Source organism: Boleophthalmus pectinirostris, unplaced genomic scaffold, assembly GCF_026225935.1.
Source record: "Boleophthalmus pectinirostris isolate CB_2022bp ecotype Guang Dong unplaced genomic scaffold, ASM2622593v1 HiC_scaffold_11, whole genome shotgun sequence".
NCBI classification, from domain to species: Eukaryota; Metazoa; Chordata; class Actinopteri; order Gobiiformes; family Gobiidae; genus Boleophthalmus; species Boleophthalmus pectinirostris.
The window spans coordinates 21,064,950-21,084,911 of NW_026570994.1; the positions used below are offsets into that span (position 1 = coordinate 21,064,950).

General features: G+C 42.0%; 1 protein-coding gene across 7 annotated transcripts in view; it reads left to right on the top strand.

Annotated features, from left to right (window-relative positions):
* LOC110166292 (muscleblind-like protein 2a) overlaps nucleotides 1-19,962 on the top strand; it is a 168,103-nt gene that overhangs the window by 35,179 nt on the left and 112,962 nt on the right. For 6 of the 7 annotated variants that reach the window (XM_055166185.1, XM_055166206.1, XM_055166214.1 and 3 more), the window contains exon 2: nucleotides 15,991-16,642. In XM_055166185.1, the coding sequence (XP_055022160.1) occupies nucleotides 16,469-16,642 (174 nt within the window). In that variant the 5' untranslated portion in view covers nucleotides 15,991-16,468. Of the gene's footprint in view, nucleotides 1-15,990; nucleotides 16,643-17,933; nucleotides 17,986-19,962 lie in introns of those variants that run through there. The other variant, XM_055166217.1, reaches the window with a different exon arrangement.

The window sequence follows — 19,962 nt, forward strand, 5'->3', positions numbered from 1 at the left end:
TTAAACTCGGTGTCGTTCGGACTCTTAAAACTCTTTTATTTTCTTTGTGTGATTCTCGTATTTACTTTGGTCTGTTTACTTTTCGTCGTTATGAGTTTGGTTAAAAAAACACGGGGCTGTGTGGACGACGCTTATCAGGAAAATATAACGACAACTAAACCGTAAAACTGTAGGCAAATTAAATAAACTGTCTGACACATTTCCTCAGACTAAACCAGGACTAAACCAGGACTAAACTAAACCAGGACTAAAGTAGGACTAAAGTAGGACTAAACCCAGGAACTAAACCAGAACTAAACCAGGGACTAAACCAGGACTAAACCAGGACTAAACTAAACCAGGGCTAAACCAGGACTAAACCAAAGGACTAAACTAAACCAGGACTAAACTAAACAGGGCTAAACTAAACCAGGAAACTAAACCAGGACTAAACCAAACCAGGACTAAAGTAAAGGACTAAACAGAACTAAGGACTAAAGTAGAAACTAAAACTAAACCAGGGCTAAACCAGAACTAAACCAGAACTAAACCAGGGCTAAACTAAACTAAACCAGGACTAAACCATAAACCAGTAAACAGAACTAAACCAGGACTTAACCGTTAGTAAATCTGAACTAAAGCGTAATAAAAAGATGGTACAAGACTAAACCAGAACTACACCAGGACTAAACCAGGACTTAACAAAGAACAAGCCAGAACTAACTCAGGACAAAATCAGGACTAAACCAGGACTTTACCAGGACTAAGCTAGGACTAAACCTGAACTAAACCATTAGTAAACCTGAACTTATATAGTATTAAACATGGTACAAGACTAAAACTGGACTAAACCAGGACTTAAAACTGGGCTAACTTAAGACAAAATTAGGACTAAACGAGAACTAACTCAGGATGAAATCAGAACTACACCAGGACTAAACCAGGACTACACCAGGACTAAACTAAGACTAAACCAGGACTAAACCAGCACTAAACTAGGACTAAACCAGGACTAAAACTGGACTAATTTAAAACAAAATTAGGATTAAATGAGAACTAACTCAGGACACAGTCAGGACTAAGCCAAAACTTAACCTGAACTAAAACAGGACTAAACCAGGACTTTACCAGGACTAAAACTGGACTAACTCAAGACAAAATAAGGACAAAACCAGAACTAACTCAGGTTTAACCAGGTCTAATCTAGGTCTAAACCAGGTCTAAATAAGGTCTAAACCAGGTCTAAACTAGGTCTAAACCAGGACTAAACCAGGTCTAAATCAGGACTAAAACAGGTCTGAACCAGGTCTAAACCAGGTCTAAACTAGGTCTAAACCAGGACTAAACCAGGTCTAAATCAGGACTAAAACAGGTCTGAACCAGGTCTAAACCAGGTCTAAACTAGGTCTAAACCAGGACTAAACCAGGTCTAAATCAGGACTAAAACAGGTCTGAACCAGGTCTAAACCAGGTCTAAACTAGGTCTAAACCAGGTCTAAATCAGGTCTAAACCAGGTCTAAACTAGGTCTAAACCAGGTCTAAACTAGGTCTAAACCAGGACTAAAACAGGTCTAAACAAGAATAAACCAGGAATTAACAAAGACTAAACAAGAACTAAACCAGGACTAAACCAGAACTAAACCAGGACTAAACCAGGATTAAACTAGGACTAAACCAGGACTAAACAAGGACTAAAGTAGGACTAAAGTAGAACTAAACCAGGCCTAAACTAAGACAAAACTAGGACTAAACCAGCTCTAAACCATTTCTAATTTCAACAAAAGTCCTTTTAAACTCGGACTAAACCCGGACTGAACCTGGCATGACTCAGCATTATTTCCTTTTGCCCACGAGCTGAAAAAAACCACCTCGTATTTTTTGTTATTTTTGCAAACGGAGCTCGGGGATATAAAACCCTTCCGTGGACTCTGCGGACGGCGTTAGATCCGACAGCGCCTGGATCACGGCCCTGACATTAGCAGCAGCTGGAGGGGGGCATTAGCTCGTCGCGTTTGGCTAATTGAACACGAGTCAGCAGGAAGTGAAAGTCGCGGCGGTGACCTCTGCACGTGCCGCGCGTTTATCTTCCCTTTGCCCCGAGACGTGATAAGAACCTGGTCCACGACTGGTGACAGGTGAAAAAAAAAAAAAAATTAAAGAGTCCAAAGTTATTTCAGACTTACTTTCACTTTCAGAGGCATGCTAACGCGCATTTCCTGATTCTTAGGCAGTAAAATTTGTGTTGTAATTTTATATACAGACAAGACATAATCTGATTTTAAGAGGTGCTAATCTAGACCTGGTTTAGACCTGGTTTAGATCAGGTCTAAACCAGGTCTAAACCAGGACAAAATCAGTTCTAAACCAGGACTAAATCAGGTCTAAAACAGGTCTAAACTTGGTCTAAAACAGGACTAAACCAGGACTAAACCAGGTCTAAACCAGGACAAAATCAGTTCTAAACCAGGACTAAATCAGGTCTAAAACAGGTCTAAACCAGGACTAAACCAGGACAAAATCAGTTCTAAACCAGGACTAAATCAAGTCTAAACCAGGTCTAAAACAGGACTGAACCAGATCTGAACCAAGACTTTACCAGGTCTAAACAGGATCTAAGCGAGGACTAAACCAAGACTAAACTAGAACTGAACCAGGACTAAACTAGATCTAAACCAGGACTAAACTGGAACTAAACCAGAACTAAAACGGATCTAAATCAAAATTAAACCAGTACTAAACCAGAACTAGGACTAAAGTAGAACTAAACCAAGACTAAACTAGAACTGAACCAGGATGAAACCAGAACTAATCCAAGACTAAACCAGGACTAAACTAGATCTAAACCAGTAGTAAACCAGAACTAAAGCAGAACTTAAACTCTGTCTAAACCAGGTCTATCCTCGGTCTAAACCAGGTCTAAACTCAGTCTAAACTCGGTCTAAACTCAGTCTAAACTCAGTCTAAACCAGGTCTAAACCCGGTCTAAACTGGGTCTAAACTCGGTCTAAACCAGGTCTAAACTCAGTCTAAACTCGGTCTAAACTCAGTCTAAACTCAGTCTAAACCAGGTCTAAACCAGGTCTAAACTCAGTCTAAACTCGGTCTAAACTCAGTCTAAACTCAGTCTAAACCAGGTCTAAACCAGGTCTAAACCCGGTCTAAACTGGGTCCGTGTTCGTCACGTCTGCGCGTGCTAAACTGGGTCTAAACTCGGTCTAAACCAGGTCTAAACTCGGTCTAAACTCAGTCTAAACCAGGTCTAAACCAGGTCTAAACCCGGTCTAAACCAGGTCTAAACTCAGTCTAAACTCGGTCTAAACTCGGTCTAAACTCGGCCTAAACCAGGTCTAAACTCGGTCTATCCTCGGTCTAAACCAGGTCTAAACTCAGTCTAAACTCGGTCTAAACTCAGTCTAAACTCAGTCTAAACCAGGTCTAAACCAGGTCTAAACCAGGTCTAAACCAGGTCTAAACTCGGTCTAAACTCGGTCTAAACCAGGTCTAAACCAGGTCTAAACCAGGTCTAAACTCGGTCTAAACTCAGTCTAAACTCAGTCTAAACCAGGTCTAAACCAGGTCTAAACCCGGTCTAAACTGGGTCTAAACTGGGTCTAAACTGGGTCTAAACTCGGTCTAAACCAGGTCTAAACTCGGTCTAAACTCAGTCTAAACTCAGTCTAAACTCAGTCTAAACCAGGTCTAAACCAGGTCTAAACTCGGTCTAAACTCAGTCTAAACTCAGTCTAAACCAGGTCTAAACCAGGTCTAAACCCGGTCTAAACCAGGTCTAAACCAGGTCTAAACTCGGTCTAAACCAGGTCTAAACTCGGTCTAAACTCTGTCTAAACTCGGTCTAAACTCGGTCTAAACCAGGTCTAAACTCGGTCTAAACCAGGTCTAAACTCGGTCTAAACTCTGTCTAAACTCGGTCTAAACTCGGTCTAAACCAGGTCTAAACTCGGTCTAAACTCTGTCTAAACAGTCTAAACTCGGTCTAAACCAGGTCTAAACTCGGTCTAAACTCGGTCTAAACCAGGTCTAAACTCGGTCTAAACTCAGTCTAAACTCAGTCTAAACCAGGTCTAAACCAGGTCTAAACCCGGTCTAAACCAGGTCTAAACCAGGTCTAAACTCGGTCTAAACCAGGTCTAAACTCGGTCTAAACCAGGTCTAAACTCGGTCTAAACTCTGTCTAAACTCGGTCTAAACTCGGTCTAAACCAGGTCTAAACTCGGTCTAAACTCTGTCTAAACAGTCTAAACTCGGTCTAAACCAGGTCTAAACTCGGTCTAAACTCGGTCTAAACCAGGTCTAAACTCGGTCTAAACTCAGTCTAAACTCAGTCTAAACCAGGTCTAAACCAGGTCTAAACTCGGTCTAAACTCGGTCTAAACCAGGTCTAAACTCGGTCTAAACTCAGTCTAAACTCAGTCTAAACCAGGTCTAAACCCGGTCTAAACTCGGTCTATCCTCGGTCTAAACCAGGTCTAAACTCAGTCTAAACTCGGTCTAAACTCGGTCTAAACCAGGTCTAAACTCGGTCTAAACTCAGTCTAAACTCAGTCTAAACCAGGTCAAAACCAGGTCTAAACTCAGTCTAAACTCAGTCTAAACCAGGTCTAAACTCAGTCTAAACCAGGTCTAAACTCGGTCTAAACTCGGTCTAAACTCAGTCTAAACCAGGTCTAAACCAGGTCTAAACCCGGTCTAAACTGGGTCCGTGTTCGTCACGTCTGCGCGCGCTTGAACCTCGCCTTGTTTTGAATTCCTTCCATGTTTGGAGTTGTTGTCGTTCGTTCTCGTGACCTTAAGTCACTTTTATCTCACATTTTGTTTTGGCTCCAGCAAAAGTCAAACAAGGATTTTCATTCAGAGCTTCACCTGCACCGAGTCACACGACACACGAAGAAATGTTTGTGTGAGGTAATTACAGCCGACAACTTCTGTTTATACGAGAACTAAAAAAGAACTAACCCAGGACTAAAGCAGGATTAAACTAGGACTAAATGTGGACTAAACCAGACGCATCAGAACCAGAAATAAACCAGGTGTCAAGTACTTAAATTCAGACTAGATCTAAAACTGGACTCAATATGTACAAAAAAAAAACTAACCCAGGACTAAATCAGGATTAAACTGGGACTAAACCGTAGTGTGGACTAAATGTGGACTAAATCAGAGGCATCAAAACCAGAAATGAACCAGGTGTAAAGTACTTAAATTCAGACTAGATCTAAAAATGGATGAGGACTAAACCAGGACTAGACCAGGATTATATATATGGACTAAATGTGGACTAAACTAGGCTAAATTCAGGTTTAAACCAGGTCTAAACCAGGACTATATCAGGATTAAACCAGGTCAAAACCAGGCTGAAACCAGGACTAAACCAGGACTATATCAGGACTAAACCAAAACTAAACCAGGACTAAATCAGGACTAAACCAAGTCTATGGCTGAACTAAATGTGGACTAAACCAGGACTAAACCAGGACTAAATCAGGACTAAACCAGGACTAAACCAGGACTAAATCAGGACTAAACCAGGACTAAACCAGGACTATATATATGGACTAAATGTGGGCTAAACTTGGCTAAAGTCAGGACTTGACCAGGTCTAAACCAGGAAGAAACCAGGCCGAAACCAGGACTAAAGCAGGACTAAACCAGGTCTATAGCTGAACTAAATGTGGACTAAACCAGGACTAAACTAGGACTTATTTAGCACTATATCAGGACTAAACAGGACTAAACCAGGTCTATGGCTGGACTAAATGTGGACTAAACCAGGACTATATCAGGACTAAACCAGGTCTATAGCGGGACTAAATATGGACTAGACCATCCTGAGATCAGGAACTAACTGAAGCTAAAGCAGGACTAAACCAGGACTTAACTAGATCTAAACCAGGACTAAATGAGGACTAAACCAGGTCTATAGCTGAACTAAATGTGGACTAAACCAGGACTAAACTAGGACTTATTTAGCACTATATCAGGACTAAACAGGACTAAACCAGGTCTAAACCAGGACTAAATGAGGACTAAACCAGGACTAAACTAGGACTTATTTAGCACTATATCAGGACTAAACAGGACTAAACCAGGTCTATGGCTGAACTAAATGTGGACTAAACCAGGACTATATCAGGACTAAACCAGGTCTATAGCGGGACTAAATATGGACTAGACCATCCTGAGATCAGGAACTAACTGAAGCTAAACCAGGACTAAACCAGGACTTAACTAGATCTAAACCAGGACTAAATCATGACTTAACCAGGACTATATCAGGACTAAACCAGGACTAAACCAGGTCTATAGCTGAACTAAATGTGGACTAAACCAGACCTAAACCAGGTCTATGGCTGGACTAAATGTGAACTAAACCAGGACTATATCAGGACTAAACCAAAACTAAACCAGGACTATATCAGGACTAAACCAGGTCTATGGCGGGACTAAATATGGACTAGACCATCCTAAAATCAGGAGCTAACCGAAACTAAACCAGGACTTGACTAGATCTAAACCAGGACTAAACCAGGTCTGTAGCTGGACTAAATGTGGACTAAACCAGGACTAAACCAGGTCTGTAGCTGGACTAAATGTGGACTAAACCAGGACTAAACCAGGACTAACATCTGTGTAAATCCTCTGAGCTGTTCCTTCACAAAAAAGACTCAGATTTTAAACAATTCTATAATTTATATTTTAATTTGTGTATTATTTTACTTTCTCGTCTTAAACTTAATTAAAAAAAAAAAAACACCTTTGCACTTTTAACGTCAAATTTCGTGTGAATTTCCAAACCTTTTTTTTACAATCCTGCTCTGACTCAGTGTTGTGCTCGTCTCCACGGCAACGCAGAGTTTCTTAGCAACTATTGAAAACACCGGCTCGTCCAACTCCACCGAAATAACCTCTGTGAGCACGCGAGGCCGCTCCAGACGCTCGTGTCGGGCTTCAGGATACGACCAATGACGCCGTAAACTCCAATATTCACTTTAACGCTTTTTGGTTTTTGTTTTGAAAAGATTAAATGTGCAAAAAATATATAATTCAGATTTATTAAACTGAACTTAAAGGGCCCGTATGAGTCTGTTTTCTGATGTTCTAATGTGGTTTCCTCGTCATAAACAGACCTGGAGTTGTGTTTTGTTTCATTCACACTTTGTATATGGTTTAGTCCTGGTTTAGACCTGTTTAGTCCTGGTTTAGTCCTGGTTTAGTCCTGATATTCTGTGCTATCATGACGTTATAAAAAAAAGTGTGGAGAAAGTTGTGATGTGTTGGTGAAATGAAATAAAATGTAAAAGCAGCAAAACTGGGTCTAAATCAGGTCTAAATCAGGACTAAATCAGGACTAAACCAGGACTAAACCAGGACTAAACCAGGTCTAAACCAAGACTAAACCAAAAAATAAACCAGGTCTTTTCTAGAATAGAACCAGAGATAACTAAAACCTAACCAAGTCTGAACAAAAAAACAAAACAAAAAACAACATAGGGCTGAAACCAGGTCTAAACCAGGTCTAAACCAGGTCTAAAGCCGGACTTTACTAGGACCAAACTAAAGATGAAAAACCAGAACCTAAACAGGTCTGAAAAAACTTAACACAGGACCAAACCAAGACTAAACCAGGACAAAACTGAGACTAACCATGACTAAACCAAGTCCAAAGTTGGACTTTACTAGAACAAAACCTGAGATAAACCAGAACCAAACCAAGTTTGAACCAGGGCTGAACCAGGACTAAACCAGGTCTCAACCAGATCTAAACCAAGACTAAAGCCGAACTTTACTAGGACAAATCCAGAGATAAACCAGAACCTATAAACCAGGTCTGAATAAAATGAACTCAGTGCTGAACCAGGACTAAATCAGGACTAAACCAGGACTAATCCAGGACTAAACCAGGTCTAAACCAGGTTTCAACCAGGTCTAAACCAGATCTAAACCAGGTCTAAACCAAGTTTAAAGCCGGACTTGACTAGGACAAAACCAGAGATGAACCAAATCCAAACCAGGTCTGAAAAAAACTTAACACAGGGCTAAACCAAGACTAACCAGGACTAAACCAGGTCCAAACTGGGTCTAACTCAGGTCTAAACCAGATCTAAACCAGGTCTAAACCAAGTCTAAAGCCAGACTTTACTAGAACAAAACCAGAGATAAACCAAAACCTAACCAAGTCTGAACAAAATTAACACAGGGCTGAACCAGGACTCAACCAGAACTAAACCAGGAACTAAACCAGGAACTAAACCAGGAACTAAACCAGGACTAAACCAGGACTAAAAGAAAGAAATCAGGACTTTTCCGGAGAAAAAAGCAGAGATAAACAGAAACCTAACCAAGTCTGAACAAAATGAACTCAGGGCTGAACCAGAATTAAACTAGGACTAAACCAGAAATAAATCAGGGCCTAAACCAGGACTAAACCAGGTCTAAACAAGGTCTAAACCACGTCTAAATCAAGTCTAAAGCCGGACTTTACTAAAACAAAACCAGAGATAAACCACAGCCAGACGTCTGAAATAAATTAATGCAGGGCTGAACCAGGACTAAACTGGGACTAAACCAGGATCAAACTGGGACTAGACCAGGACTAAACCAAGAGTAAACCAGGTCTTTACTAGAAAAAAACTGAGATAAACCAAAACCTAACCAAGTCTGAACAAAATTAACACAGACTAAACCAGGACTAAACCAGGACTCAACCAGGGACTAAACTGGGACTAAACCAGGACTAAATCAGGGACTAAATCTGGGACTAAACTAGGACTAAACCAGGACTAAACCAAGACTAAACCAGAGAGTAAACCAGGTCTTTACTAGAAAAAAAACAGAGATAAACCAAAACCTAACCAAGTCTGAACAAAATTAACACAGACTAAACCAGGACTAAACCAGGACTCAACCAGGACTCAACCAGGACTAAACCAGACTCAACCAGGACTAAACCTCCTTCTCCACCTTTAACATTTATTTAATTGCCCATAATTTTCCGTGGTTAAATCCCTCTTTGCGTCTGATCCCGCAGAACTTCCAGCATTGTCCTTTTTGGTGCAGAACTGGGTTAGTGGGCTGACAGCTTCAATATGGCGTCTAAAAATAATCCGGATTAATTGAAAAAGGCTCGTATCTGAGCGACCGTCTCCTCTAGTGAGATTTTGTCGATGTCCCGGGAGACGTGTGAAATTAAATCCGACCAGAGGAAGAGGGAGGAAGCTGCTTATGGATGTAACATGATTAGAAAGGACAATGCGATTAAGAGTGGACAGAGGGACCGGATCTGGAAAAGGCCAAAGCAGCGGAATAATATTTTACATGATTCACGACGCGGTTCATTCACGACGAGACGCGATTTACGCAAAACGACACGAGACACGAGAACGGAACGACGAGAACGAGACATTTAGACTTTAACAAATATTATAAATACCACAAATACATCATTTAGACTGTAATAAATAAAATGGTCCTGGTTTGGTCTTGGATTGGTCTTAATTTGGTCATGGATCAGTCTTGGTTTGGAACTAGTTTGGTCTTGATTTAGTCTTAGATTAGTCTTGGTTTGGTCCTGGTTTGGACTTGGTTTGGTCTTAGATTAGTCTTGGTTTGGTCCTGGTTTGGTCCTGGTTTGGTCTTGATTTAGTCTTAGATCAGTCTTGGTCTGGTCTTGGTTTGGTCCTGGTTTGGTCTTGGTTTGGTCTTGGTTTAGTCTTGGTTTGGTCCTGGTTTGGTCTTGGTTTGGTCTTGTTTTTATCTTGGTTTGGTCTTGGTTTGATCTTGTTTTTATCTTGGTTTGGTCTTGTTTTTATCTTGGTTTGGTCCTGGTTTGGTCTTGGTTTGATCTTGTTTTTATCTTGGTTTGGTCCTGGTTTGGTCTTGGTTTGGTCCTGGTTTGATCTTGTTTTTATCTTGGTTTGGTCTTGTTTTGGTCTTGGTTTGGTCTTGATTTAGACTTAGATCGGTCTTGGTCTGGTCCTGGTTTGGTCCTGGTTTGGTCTTGTTTTGATCTTTTTTTGGTCTTGTTTTGGTCTTGGTTTGGTCCTGGTTTGGTCTTGATTTAGTCTTAGATTGGTCTTGGTTTGGTCCTGGTTTGGACTTGGTTTGGTCTTAGATTGGTCTTGGTTTGGTCCTGTTTTGGTCTTTTGGTCAGTGGTTTGGTCTTGATTTGGTCTTAGATCAGTCTTGGTTTGGTCCTGATTTGGTCTTAGATCAGTCTTGGTTTGGTCCTGTTTTTGGTCTTGGTTTGTCTTGGTTTGGTCCTGTTTTGGTCCTGGTTTGGTCCTGGTTTTGGTCTTGTTTTGGTCCTGGTTTTGGTCTTGTTTTGGTCCTGTTTTGGTCTTGGTTTGGTCCTGGTTTGGTCTTGGTTTGGTCTTGGTTTGGTCCTGTTTTGGACTTGTTTTGGTCCTGGTTTGGTCCTGGTTTGGTCTTGGTTTGGTCTTGGTTTGAAAACCCCTCTTTCTTTAGACAATAAACTGTGATTTCCTCATTAAATTTCTGTCCTTCTTCTTCAGTATCGATACCTGCAGAAAATGAGGCTCTAGTTTCGATATTTTTAGTTTTCATATCTGATTTTCGATACTTTTGACAGCTCTAGTTTCATCTCAACTTAAATCCGACACGTTTTTGAAGTTCCTGGGCGCGTCTTTTCCGATGCCGCTGTCGTCTGTACAGATCGACTCGCATTAGAACGAGAGGAAATGACCTTTAGCTACTGCGATGGGAGCCACACATCTGGAAGTGTTTTACAGCTAACTGCCCCGGAGAACGAGACCAAGACACCACCAAACCAAAACACACTGTAACGTACGCTGTCTTAAAGTCTCTGCGTCGGAGTTTTACGGCCTGAAAAACGTAAAAAAACAGAACTAGTTTCGTTTAAAAAAGTTCGCAGTCGCCCAAAGTTCTTCCTCTTTTACCTTTTGTGTTCTGATTATTCACTACGATGAGTTTATACGAGGTTTTCACGACTTTCAGAGACATTTCCGAGCGGAGTTTTGCGTTCACTGTAATGTTAACAACGACTAGTATGCTAACAGTGCACTCCTGAGTTTGAAAAAAAAAAAAAAAAAAAAAAGCTTAAGTTTGGTTTCTGGTTTAGTCCGTGATTTAGTTTTTGGTTTAGTCGTGCAGTAGTTTTGGTTCAGCCCAGTGTTCATTTTGTCCAACTAAAGTCCTGTCTTAGTCCTGGTTTAGTTCTGTCTTAGTCCTGGTTTAGTCCCTAGTTTAGTCCATGATTTAGTTTTTGGTTAAGTCCTTGGTTTAGTCCTGAAAGTTTTGGTTCAGTGCAGTGTTAATTTTGTCCTACTAAAGTCTTGTCTTTGTCCTAGTTTAGTTCCGGTTTAGTCCTGGTTGAGTCCTGATTTAGTCCTGGTTGAGTCCTGGTTTAGTCCCAGTTTAGTCCCTGGTTTACTCCATGGTTTAGTTTTTGGTTCAGTCCTTCGTTTAGTCCTGGAATAGTTTTTGTTCAGGCCAGTGTTCATTTTATCCTCGTAAGGCCTGGCTTAGTCTTGGTTTAGTCCTGGTTTGGTCTTGGTTTAGTCCTGGTTTAGTTTTTGGGTCAGCCCAGTGTTCTTTTTGGCCTTGTAAAATCCTATCTTAGTCCTGTCCTAGTCCTGGTTTAGTCCTGTCTTAGTCCTGGTTTAGTCCTGAACAAGTCCTGGTTTAGTCTTTGTTTAGTCCTGGTTCAGTTTTTGGGTCAATCCTTGGTTTAGTCCTAGAAAAGTTTTGTTCAGCCCAGTGTTCATTTTGTCCTCATAAAGTCCTGTCTTAGTCCTGTGTTAGTCCTGGTTTAGCTCTGGTATAGTCCTGCTTGAGTCCTGATTTAGTCTTGGTTTATCCAGGTTTAGTCCCTGGTTTAGTCCTTGGTTTAGTCCTGGAATAGTTTTGGTTCGGCCCAGTGCTCATTTTGTCCAAATAAAGTCCTGTCTTAGTCCTAGTTTAGTCCTGGTTTAGTCCTGGTTTAGTCCTGGTCCTGTTTAGTCCTGGTTTAGTCCTGGTTTAGTCCTGTTTAGTCCTGGTTTAGTCCTGGTTTAGTCCTGGTTTAGTTTAGGTCGAGTCCTGTGGTCATTTCGTTTAGACCTTTTTAGGTTCTGTGTTAAAGTCACTGTATCTGATTCTTTTTTCTGTCCAAAGTAAAGTTTTACATTCACAGTTATGTTAACAACAACTAGCATGCTAACAGTGCACTCCTGAGTTTAAAAAAAAGTCCAAGTTTAGACTCTGATTTAGTCCTGGTTTACTCCATGGTTTAGGTTTTGGTTCAGTCCTTGGTTTAGTCCTGGAATAGTTTTGATTCAGCCCAGTGCTCATTTTGTCCAACTAAAGTCCTGTCTTAGTCCTGGTTTAGTCCTGGTTTAGTCTTGCTTTAGTCCTGCTTGAGTCCTGATTTAGTCCTGGTTTAGTCCAGGTTTAGGTTTGGATCAATCCTGGGTTTTGTCCTGGAAAAGTTTTGTTCAGCCCAGTGCTCATTTTGTCCAGCTGAAGTCCTGTCTTAGTCCTGTTTAGTCCTGGTTTAGTCCTGGATTTAGTCCTGGTTTAGTCTTGTCTTAATCTCGGTTTGGTCTTGGTTTAGTCCTGGTTTAGTCTTTCGTTTTGTCCTGGAATCGTTTTGGTTCAGCCCAGTGTTCATTTTCTCCTTGTTAAATTCTGTCTCAGTCCTGTCTTAAACCTGCTTGAGTCCTGGTCTAGTCCTGGTTTAGTCCTGGTTTAGTCCTGGTTCAGCCCTGTGGTAATTTAATTTAGACCTTAATAAATTAAAGTGTTAAAATCTCTGTGTCTGATTCACTACGAAGACTTTATAAACACTTTTCACAACTTTCAGAAACCAGAGTGAACTTTTGCATTCACTGTCATATTAACAACAACAACTAGCATGCCAACAGTGCACTCCTGAGTAAAAAAAAATCTACCTTAACTTTTGTAATTAATTTCCTCGAATATCAAAGAATCCGAAGTTCAGGTAAAAACTAAACTTAAACATACATTTTGGAAAGTAATTCTCAACTTACCAAAAATGAAGTTTCGGATTTTTTCTTTTCGGACTTTCTTCTTTTGTTGTTTTTTTTTTGGTCTTTTTTGTCGTTTTTATCTCTAATTTTCAGTCGGTTTTGAGTGTGTAAAGTGCAAAGGTTCAGGTTTAATAGGCCCTGATGCTCTGCTGCTTTACTAGATTAACGGGAGTGTTATGGTAAACTGGGAAATCCCTCCTGGAAGTTCCCTCGTAAACAAAGAGACCCCTGTGTTTTTAAAGGACGCCTCAAACAAGGTGAAAAAGTCACGTTTACACTGGTTTGGTCCTGGTTTGGTTCTGGGTTCAGTCTTAATTTGGTCCTGGTTTGGTCTTAGTTTGCTTCTGGTTTGGTCCTAGTTTGATCTTGTTGTCTTGATCCTGTTTTGGTCCTGGTTTGGTCCTGGTTTAGTCTTTGTTTGGTCCTGATTTGGTCCTGGTTTGGTCTGGTTTGGTCTTTGGTTTGGTCCTTGTTTAGTCGCTGGTCTATCCTGGTTTAGTGCTTTAGTGTTAGTCCTGTCCTGGTTTAGTCTTAGTTTGGTCCTGGTTTGGTTCTAGTTTGGTCTTAGTTTGGTTCTGGTTTGGTCTTTATTTGGTCTTTGTTTGGTCCTGTGTTGGTCCTGGTTCGGTCTTGGTTTGGTCTTGGTTTGGTCCTGGTTTGGTCCTGGTTTGGGCTTAGTTTGGTTCTGGTTTGGTCCTAGTTTGGTCTTAGTTTGATCCTTGTGTAGTCGCTGGTCTTGTCCTGATTTAGTCCTGGTTTGGTCTTAGTTTGCTTCTGGTTTGGTCCTAGTTTGATCTTGTTGTCTTGGTCCTGTTTTGGTCCTGGTTTGGTCTTGGTTTGGTCTTAGTTTGCTTCTGGTTTGGTCCTAGTTTGATCTTGTTGTCTTGATCCTGTTTTGGTCCTGGTTTGGTCCTGGTTTAGTCACTGGTCTAGTCCTAGTTTAGTCTTTGTTTGGTCCTGATTTGGTCCTGGTTTGGTCTTGTTTGGTCTTTGTTTAGTCCTTGTTTAGTCGCTGGTCTTATCCTGGTCTAGTCCTGGTTTAGTGCTAGTCCTGTCCTGGTTTAGTCTTAGTTTGGTCCTGGTTTGGTTCTAGTTTGGTCTTAGTTTGGTTCTGGTTTGGTCTTTATTTGGTCTTTGTTTGGTCCTGTGTTGGTCCTGGTTCGGTCTTGGTTTGGTCTTGGTTTGGTCCTGGTTTGGTCCTGGTTTGGTTTGGTCCTGGTTTGGGCTTAGTTTGGTTCTGGTTTGGTCCTGGTTTGGTCTTAGTTTGGTCCTGTTTAGTCTTGGTTTGGTCTTTGTTTGGTCTTGTTTGGTCCTAGTTTAGTCTTGGTTTGGTCTTTGTTTGGTCTTGTTTGGTCCTAGTTTAGTCTTGGTTTGGTCTTTGTTTGGTCTTGTTTGGTCCTAGTTTAGTCTTGGTTTGGTCTTTGTTTGGTCTTGTTTGGTCCTAGTTTAGTCTTGGTTTGGTCTTTGTTTGGTCTAGTTTGTGGTCTTGTCTAGTTTAGTCCTGGATTGGTCTTGGTTTAGAGCTTCTCTAGTTCTGGTTTAGTCCTAGTTTTATCCTGCTTTAGTCTTGGTTTGGTCTTAGTTTGGTCTTGGTTTGGTCCTGGTTTGATCTTGGTTTGGTCTTTGTTTAGTACTTGTTTGGTCACTGGTCTAGTCCTGGCTTAGTGCTGGTCTTGTCTTGGTTTGGTCTTGATTTGGTCTTGATTTGGTCCTGGTTTGGTCCTGGTTTGGTCCTGGTTTGGTCTTGGTTTGGTCCTTGTTTCGTCGCTGGTCTAGTCCTGGTTTAGTGCTAGTCTTGTCCTGGTTTAGTCTTAGTTTGGTCCTGGTTTGGTCTTTATTTGGTCCTGGTTTGGTCTTGGTTTAGCCGTGGTTTGGTCTTGTTTTGGTCCTGGTTTGGTCTTTATTTGGTCCTGGTTTAGTCCTGGCTGGTCTTGGTTTGGTCTTGGTTAAGTCCTTGTTTAGTTGCAGGTCTAGTTCTGGTTTAGACCTGATACATCTTGGTCTAGTCCTGCTCTAGTCCTGGTTCAGTCCTGATACAGTCCGCCTGATATAGTTCTGGTCTTTTCCTGGTCTAGTCCTGCTCTAGTCCTGGTTTAGTCCTGGTTCAGTCCTGGTCTAGTCCTTGTGTAGTCCTGGTTTGTTGCTTGTTTAGTTTTTGTTTTCCTTGGTCTAATCTTGGTTTAGTCCTGGTTTAATCCAGGTTTAGTCCTAGTTTAGTCATGGTTGAGTCCTAGTCTAGTCCTACTCTAGTCCTGGTTTAGTCCTGAGACAGTCTGCCTGGTATAGTCCTGGTCCAGTCCTGGTTTAGTCCTGGTTCAGTCCTGGTCCAGTCCTTTTGTAGTCCTGGTTTGTTGCTGGTTTAGTCCTTGTTTAGTTTTTGTTTTCCTTGGTCTAGTCTTGGTTTAGTCCTGGTTAAATCTTGGTTTAGTTCTGGTTTAATCCAGGTTTAGTCCTAGTTTAGTCATGGTTGAGTCCTAGTCTAGTCCTGCTCTAGTCCTGGTTTAGTCCTGGTTCAGTCCTGGTCCAGTCCTTTTGTAGTCCTGGTTTGTTGCTGGTTTAGTCCTTGTTTTTGTTTTCCTTGGACTAGTCTTGGTTTAGTCCTGGTTAAATCCTGGTTTAGTCCTGGTTTAGTCCTTATTTCCTCAGGGTTTCGACCTTATTAAACCTTTATCTTAGTCCAGTCTTGGTTTTAAGTGTTTTTAAAGCTCAAAAGCAAAAATAAAAGACTTAAAACAAAAACACTCTTTGTTTTTATGAGCGGCCTCGCCTTCCTGCAGATCTGAACCGTAACTCTCCCCGACCCACGCCACCTTCCTTCTCTTCCGTCTCCCGTTTTTTTTTTTTTTTTTTTCTTTTAATACCTTTTCTCTCTCCGAGCCCGATAAATCCTGCCTGAACTTGTCGCGTAAACTGCAATCCCGCAAAATTTTCACCGCTCCGTCTTAAAATAACTCTCCCTTTCTCTGTTTTTTTTTGTCTTCGCAGATCTCGGAGTGAAAGTGCCTTTAAAGACCTCTGCTCCTACTTGAAGAAAAAAAAAAAAATCCAACGTTTAATCGGATAATTCCCGGACCAATCTCCCTCTTCTCTTCCCGTTTTTTTTTTTTTTTTTTGAACAAGCTCGAACAAAGAAAGCCATGTTGCATCCCTGCTTAAAATAGCTCCGCATCTAGAATAATCACTCACGTAACGGACATTTTGGGGACGGTTTCTCGGCCGGTCGCAACTATTTTAAACGCGAGCGATGCCACGTCTTAGTTTCGCATTTCCCACGTCGTAATTCGCCAAATAACGAACCGAAAACCTCCCATGTTCCCTTTAAAAAACGCTTACAGTCGTTCAACAGCGAGCGGACTTTCTTCGAAGCGGCGTTTTTAGCGTTTCCGGGGGTCGAGGATTTTTTTTGTTTGTTTTTTTTTTTTTTTTTTTTTTATTAAATCGATTTCGGTCGACCGGCGACGTCATGGCCCTGAACATAGCGTCGATACGGGACACGAAATGGCTGACGCTGGAGGTGTGCCGGCAGTTCCAGAGGGGCACGTGCTCCAGGAGCGACGAGGAGTGCAAGTTCGCCCATCCGCCCAAAAGCTGCACCGTGGACAACGGCAGAGTCATCGCCTGTTTCGACTCGCTAAAGGTGAGACGGTTTAAAGTTTTTGGTTCGCTGTTTGAGGCTGGAATATCATCAAAAATAATGAGTCCTGGTTTGGTCTTTGTTTAGTCCTGGTTCAGTTTTGGGGTCAATCCTTGGTTTAGTCCTAGAAAGGTTTTTGTTCGGCCCAGTGTTCATTTTGTCCTCATAAAGTCCTGTCTTAGTCCTGTCTTAGTCCTGATATAGTCCTGCTTGAGTCCTGATTTAGTCTTGGTTTAGTCCAGGTTTAGTCCCTGGTTTACTCCATGGTTTAGTTTTTGGTTCAGTCCTTGGTTTAGTCCTGGAATAGTTTTGGTTCGGCCCAGTGTTCATTTTGTCCATAAAGTCCTGTCTTAGTCCTTTCTTAGTCCTGGGTTAATCCTGTCTTAGTCCTGGTTATAGTCCTGCTTGAGTCCTGAGTTTGGTTTAGTCTGTTTTGTCCATTTAGTTTTTGGTTCAGTCCTTGGTTTAGTCCTGGAATAGTTTTGGTTTGGCCCAGTGCTCATTTTGTCCAAATTTAGTCCTTGTTTAGTCTTGGTTTAGTCCTTGTTTAGTCCTGGTTTAGTCCTGGTTTAGTCCTGGTTTAGTCCTTAGTCCTGGTTTAGTCCTGTTTAGTCCTTGTTTAGTCCTGGTTAGTCCTTGTTTAGTCTGGTTTTTTAGTCCTTGTTTAGTCCTGGTTTAGTCCTGGTTTAGTCCTGGTTTGTTTAGTTTAGTTTAGTCGAGTCCTGTGGTCATTTCGTTTAGACCTTTTTAGGTTCTGTGTTAAAGTCACTGTATCTGATTCTTTTTTCTGTCCAAAGTAAAGTTTTGCATTCACAGTTATGTTAACAACAACTAGCATGCTAACAGTGCACTCCTGAGTTTAAAAAAGTCCAAGTTTAGACTCTGATTTAGTCCTGGTTTACTCCATGGTTTAGGTTTTGGTTCAGTCCTTGGTTTAGTCCTGGAATAGTTTTGATTCAGCCCAGTGCTCATTTTGTCCAACTAAAGTCCTGTCTTAGTCCTGGTTTAGTCCTGGTTTAGTCTTGCTTTAGTCCTGCTTGAGTCCTGATTTAGTCCTGGTTTAGTCCAGGTTTAGGTTTGGATTAATCCTGGGTTTTGTCCTGGAAAAGTTTTGTTCAGCCCAGTGCTCATTTTGTCCAACTGAAGTCCTGTCTTAGTCCTGTCTTAGTCCTGTCTTAGTCCTGTTTAGTCCTGGTTTAGTCTTGTCTTTTAATCTCGGTTTGGTCTTGGTTTAGTCCTGGTTTAGTCCTGGTTTAGTCTTTGGTTTAGTCCCGGTTTAGTCAGTGCAGCCCAAAAGCTGCACCGTGGACAACGGCAGAGTCATCGCCTGTTTCGACTCGCTAAAGGTGAGACGGTTTAAAGTTTTTGGTTCGCGGTTTTGGGGCTGGAAAATCATCAAAAAAGTACGTCTCGATTCTTGAATTTCAGCGTTAAAGGGTCGATGTTTCGCTGTTTTCTGATCTGTTCTCGTGTTTCGTCGTCACAAACAAATCTGGAGTTGTGGTTCATTTGGTTTTCCGATTATTTGTGTTGTTTTGGGTTTTTTTTCAGACCAGGAGTTTGTTTTCGTACCTGACAAAGCCCCGTGTCGTTCGTTCATTTGGTTTTCAAAATAAAATGGAAAATAAGAAAATGAACGACTTTTACGTCTCATCTGGACTCAACCAGGACTGAATCAGGACTAAAACAGGACTAAACCAGGGCTAAACTGTTTTCAGTCCTGGTTTTGGTCCCGGTCTCAGTCCTGGTCTCAGTCCTGGTCTCAGTCCTGGTCTCAGTCCTGGTCTCAGTCCTGGTCTCAGTCCTGGTCTCAGTCCTGGTCTCAGTCTGTCTCAGTCCTAGTCTCAGTCTCTCTTCCTGGTCTCAGTCCTGGTCTCAGTCTAGTCTGGTCTCAGTCCTGGTCTCAGTCTCTCAGTCCTGTCTCTCCTGGTCTCTTCCTGGTCTCAGTCCTGGTCTCAGTCCTGGTCTCAGTCCTGGTCTCAGTCCTGGTCTCTTCCTGGTCTGCTCCCAGGCTTGTCCCTTTCTCAGTCCTGGTCTGGTCCTGATCTGATTCCAGTCTTGTCCCGGTCTCAGTCCTGGTCTCAGTCTTGGTCTTGTCCCGGTCTCAGTCCTGGTCTGGTCCTGATCTGATTCCAGTCTCAGTCCCAGTCTTGTCCCAGTCTCATTCCTGGTCTGGTCCTGGTGTCAGTCTTAGTCTTGTCCTGGTCTGGTCCCGGTCTGGTCCTGGTCTGATCCTGGTCTGGTCCTGATCTCAGTCCCGGTCTCAGTCCTGGTCTTGTAAAGGTCTCAGTCCTGGTCTGGTCCTGGTCTGGTCCCAGTCTGGTCCCAGTCTCAGTCCTGGTCTTCGTCCTGGTCTCAGTCTTGGTCTGGTCCCGGTCTCAGTCCTGGTCTGGTCCCGGTCTGGTCCTGGTCTGGTCCTGGTCTGGTCCCGGTCTCAGTCCTGGTCTCAGTCAGTCTCAGTTGTTGTTTGTTTGGTCCTGTTTAGTCCTAGTTTAGTCCTGGTTTATTCTTGGTTTAGTCCTAGTTTAGTCCTGGTTTATTCTTGGTTTAGTCCTAGTTTAGTCCTGGTTTATTCTTGGTTTAGTCCTAGTTTAGTCCTGGTCTAGTCTGTGTTAAATCTTGGTTTAGTCCTGGTGTAGGTCTTGGTTTAGTCCTAGTTTAGTCCTGGTCTAGTCTGTGTTAAATCTTGGTTTAGTCCTGGTGTAGGTCTTGTTCAGATCATTTTTAGTCCATGAATCACTGCTCTCTGAATATTTAGTTTTGACTTAAGGCCAGGAAGATTCCAAAACTACTACAAAGTGGTTCTTGTTTAGTCCTGTTTTAGTCCAGGTTCAGTCCTGTTTTAGTCCTGGTTTAGTCCAGGTTCATTCTTACTTTAGTCCTCTTTTAGCCCAGGTTCAGTCTCGTTTTAGTCTTGTTTTAGCCCAAGTTCAGTACAGGTTCAGTCCAGGTTCAGTCCTACTTTAGTCCTGGTTTAGTCCAGGTTCAGTCCTTGTTAAGTTCTGGTTTTGTCTTGTTTTAGTACCCGGTTTTAAATTATGTCCTATTACTTGTTTACCCATAAGTTAGTCCTGGTTCAGTCCTGGTTTAGACCTGGTTCAGTCCTGGTTCAGTCCTGGTTTAGACCTGAGTTAGTCCTGTTTTAGTCCTGTTTTGTCTTAGTCCTGGTTTAGACCTGAGTTAATCCTGGTTCAGTCCTATTTTAGTCCTGTTTAAGACTTGTTTTAGTCCTGGTTCAGTCCTGGTTTAGACCTGGTTTAGACCTGAGTTAGTCCTGGTTCAGTCCTGTTTTAGTCCTGTTTAAGACTTGTTTTAGTCCTGGT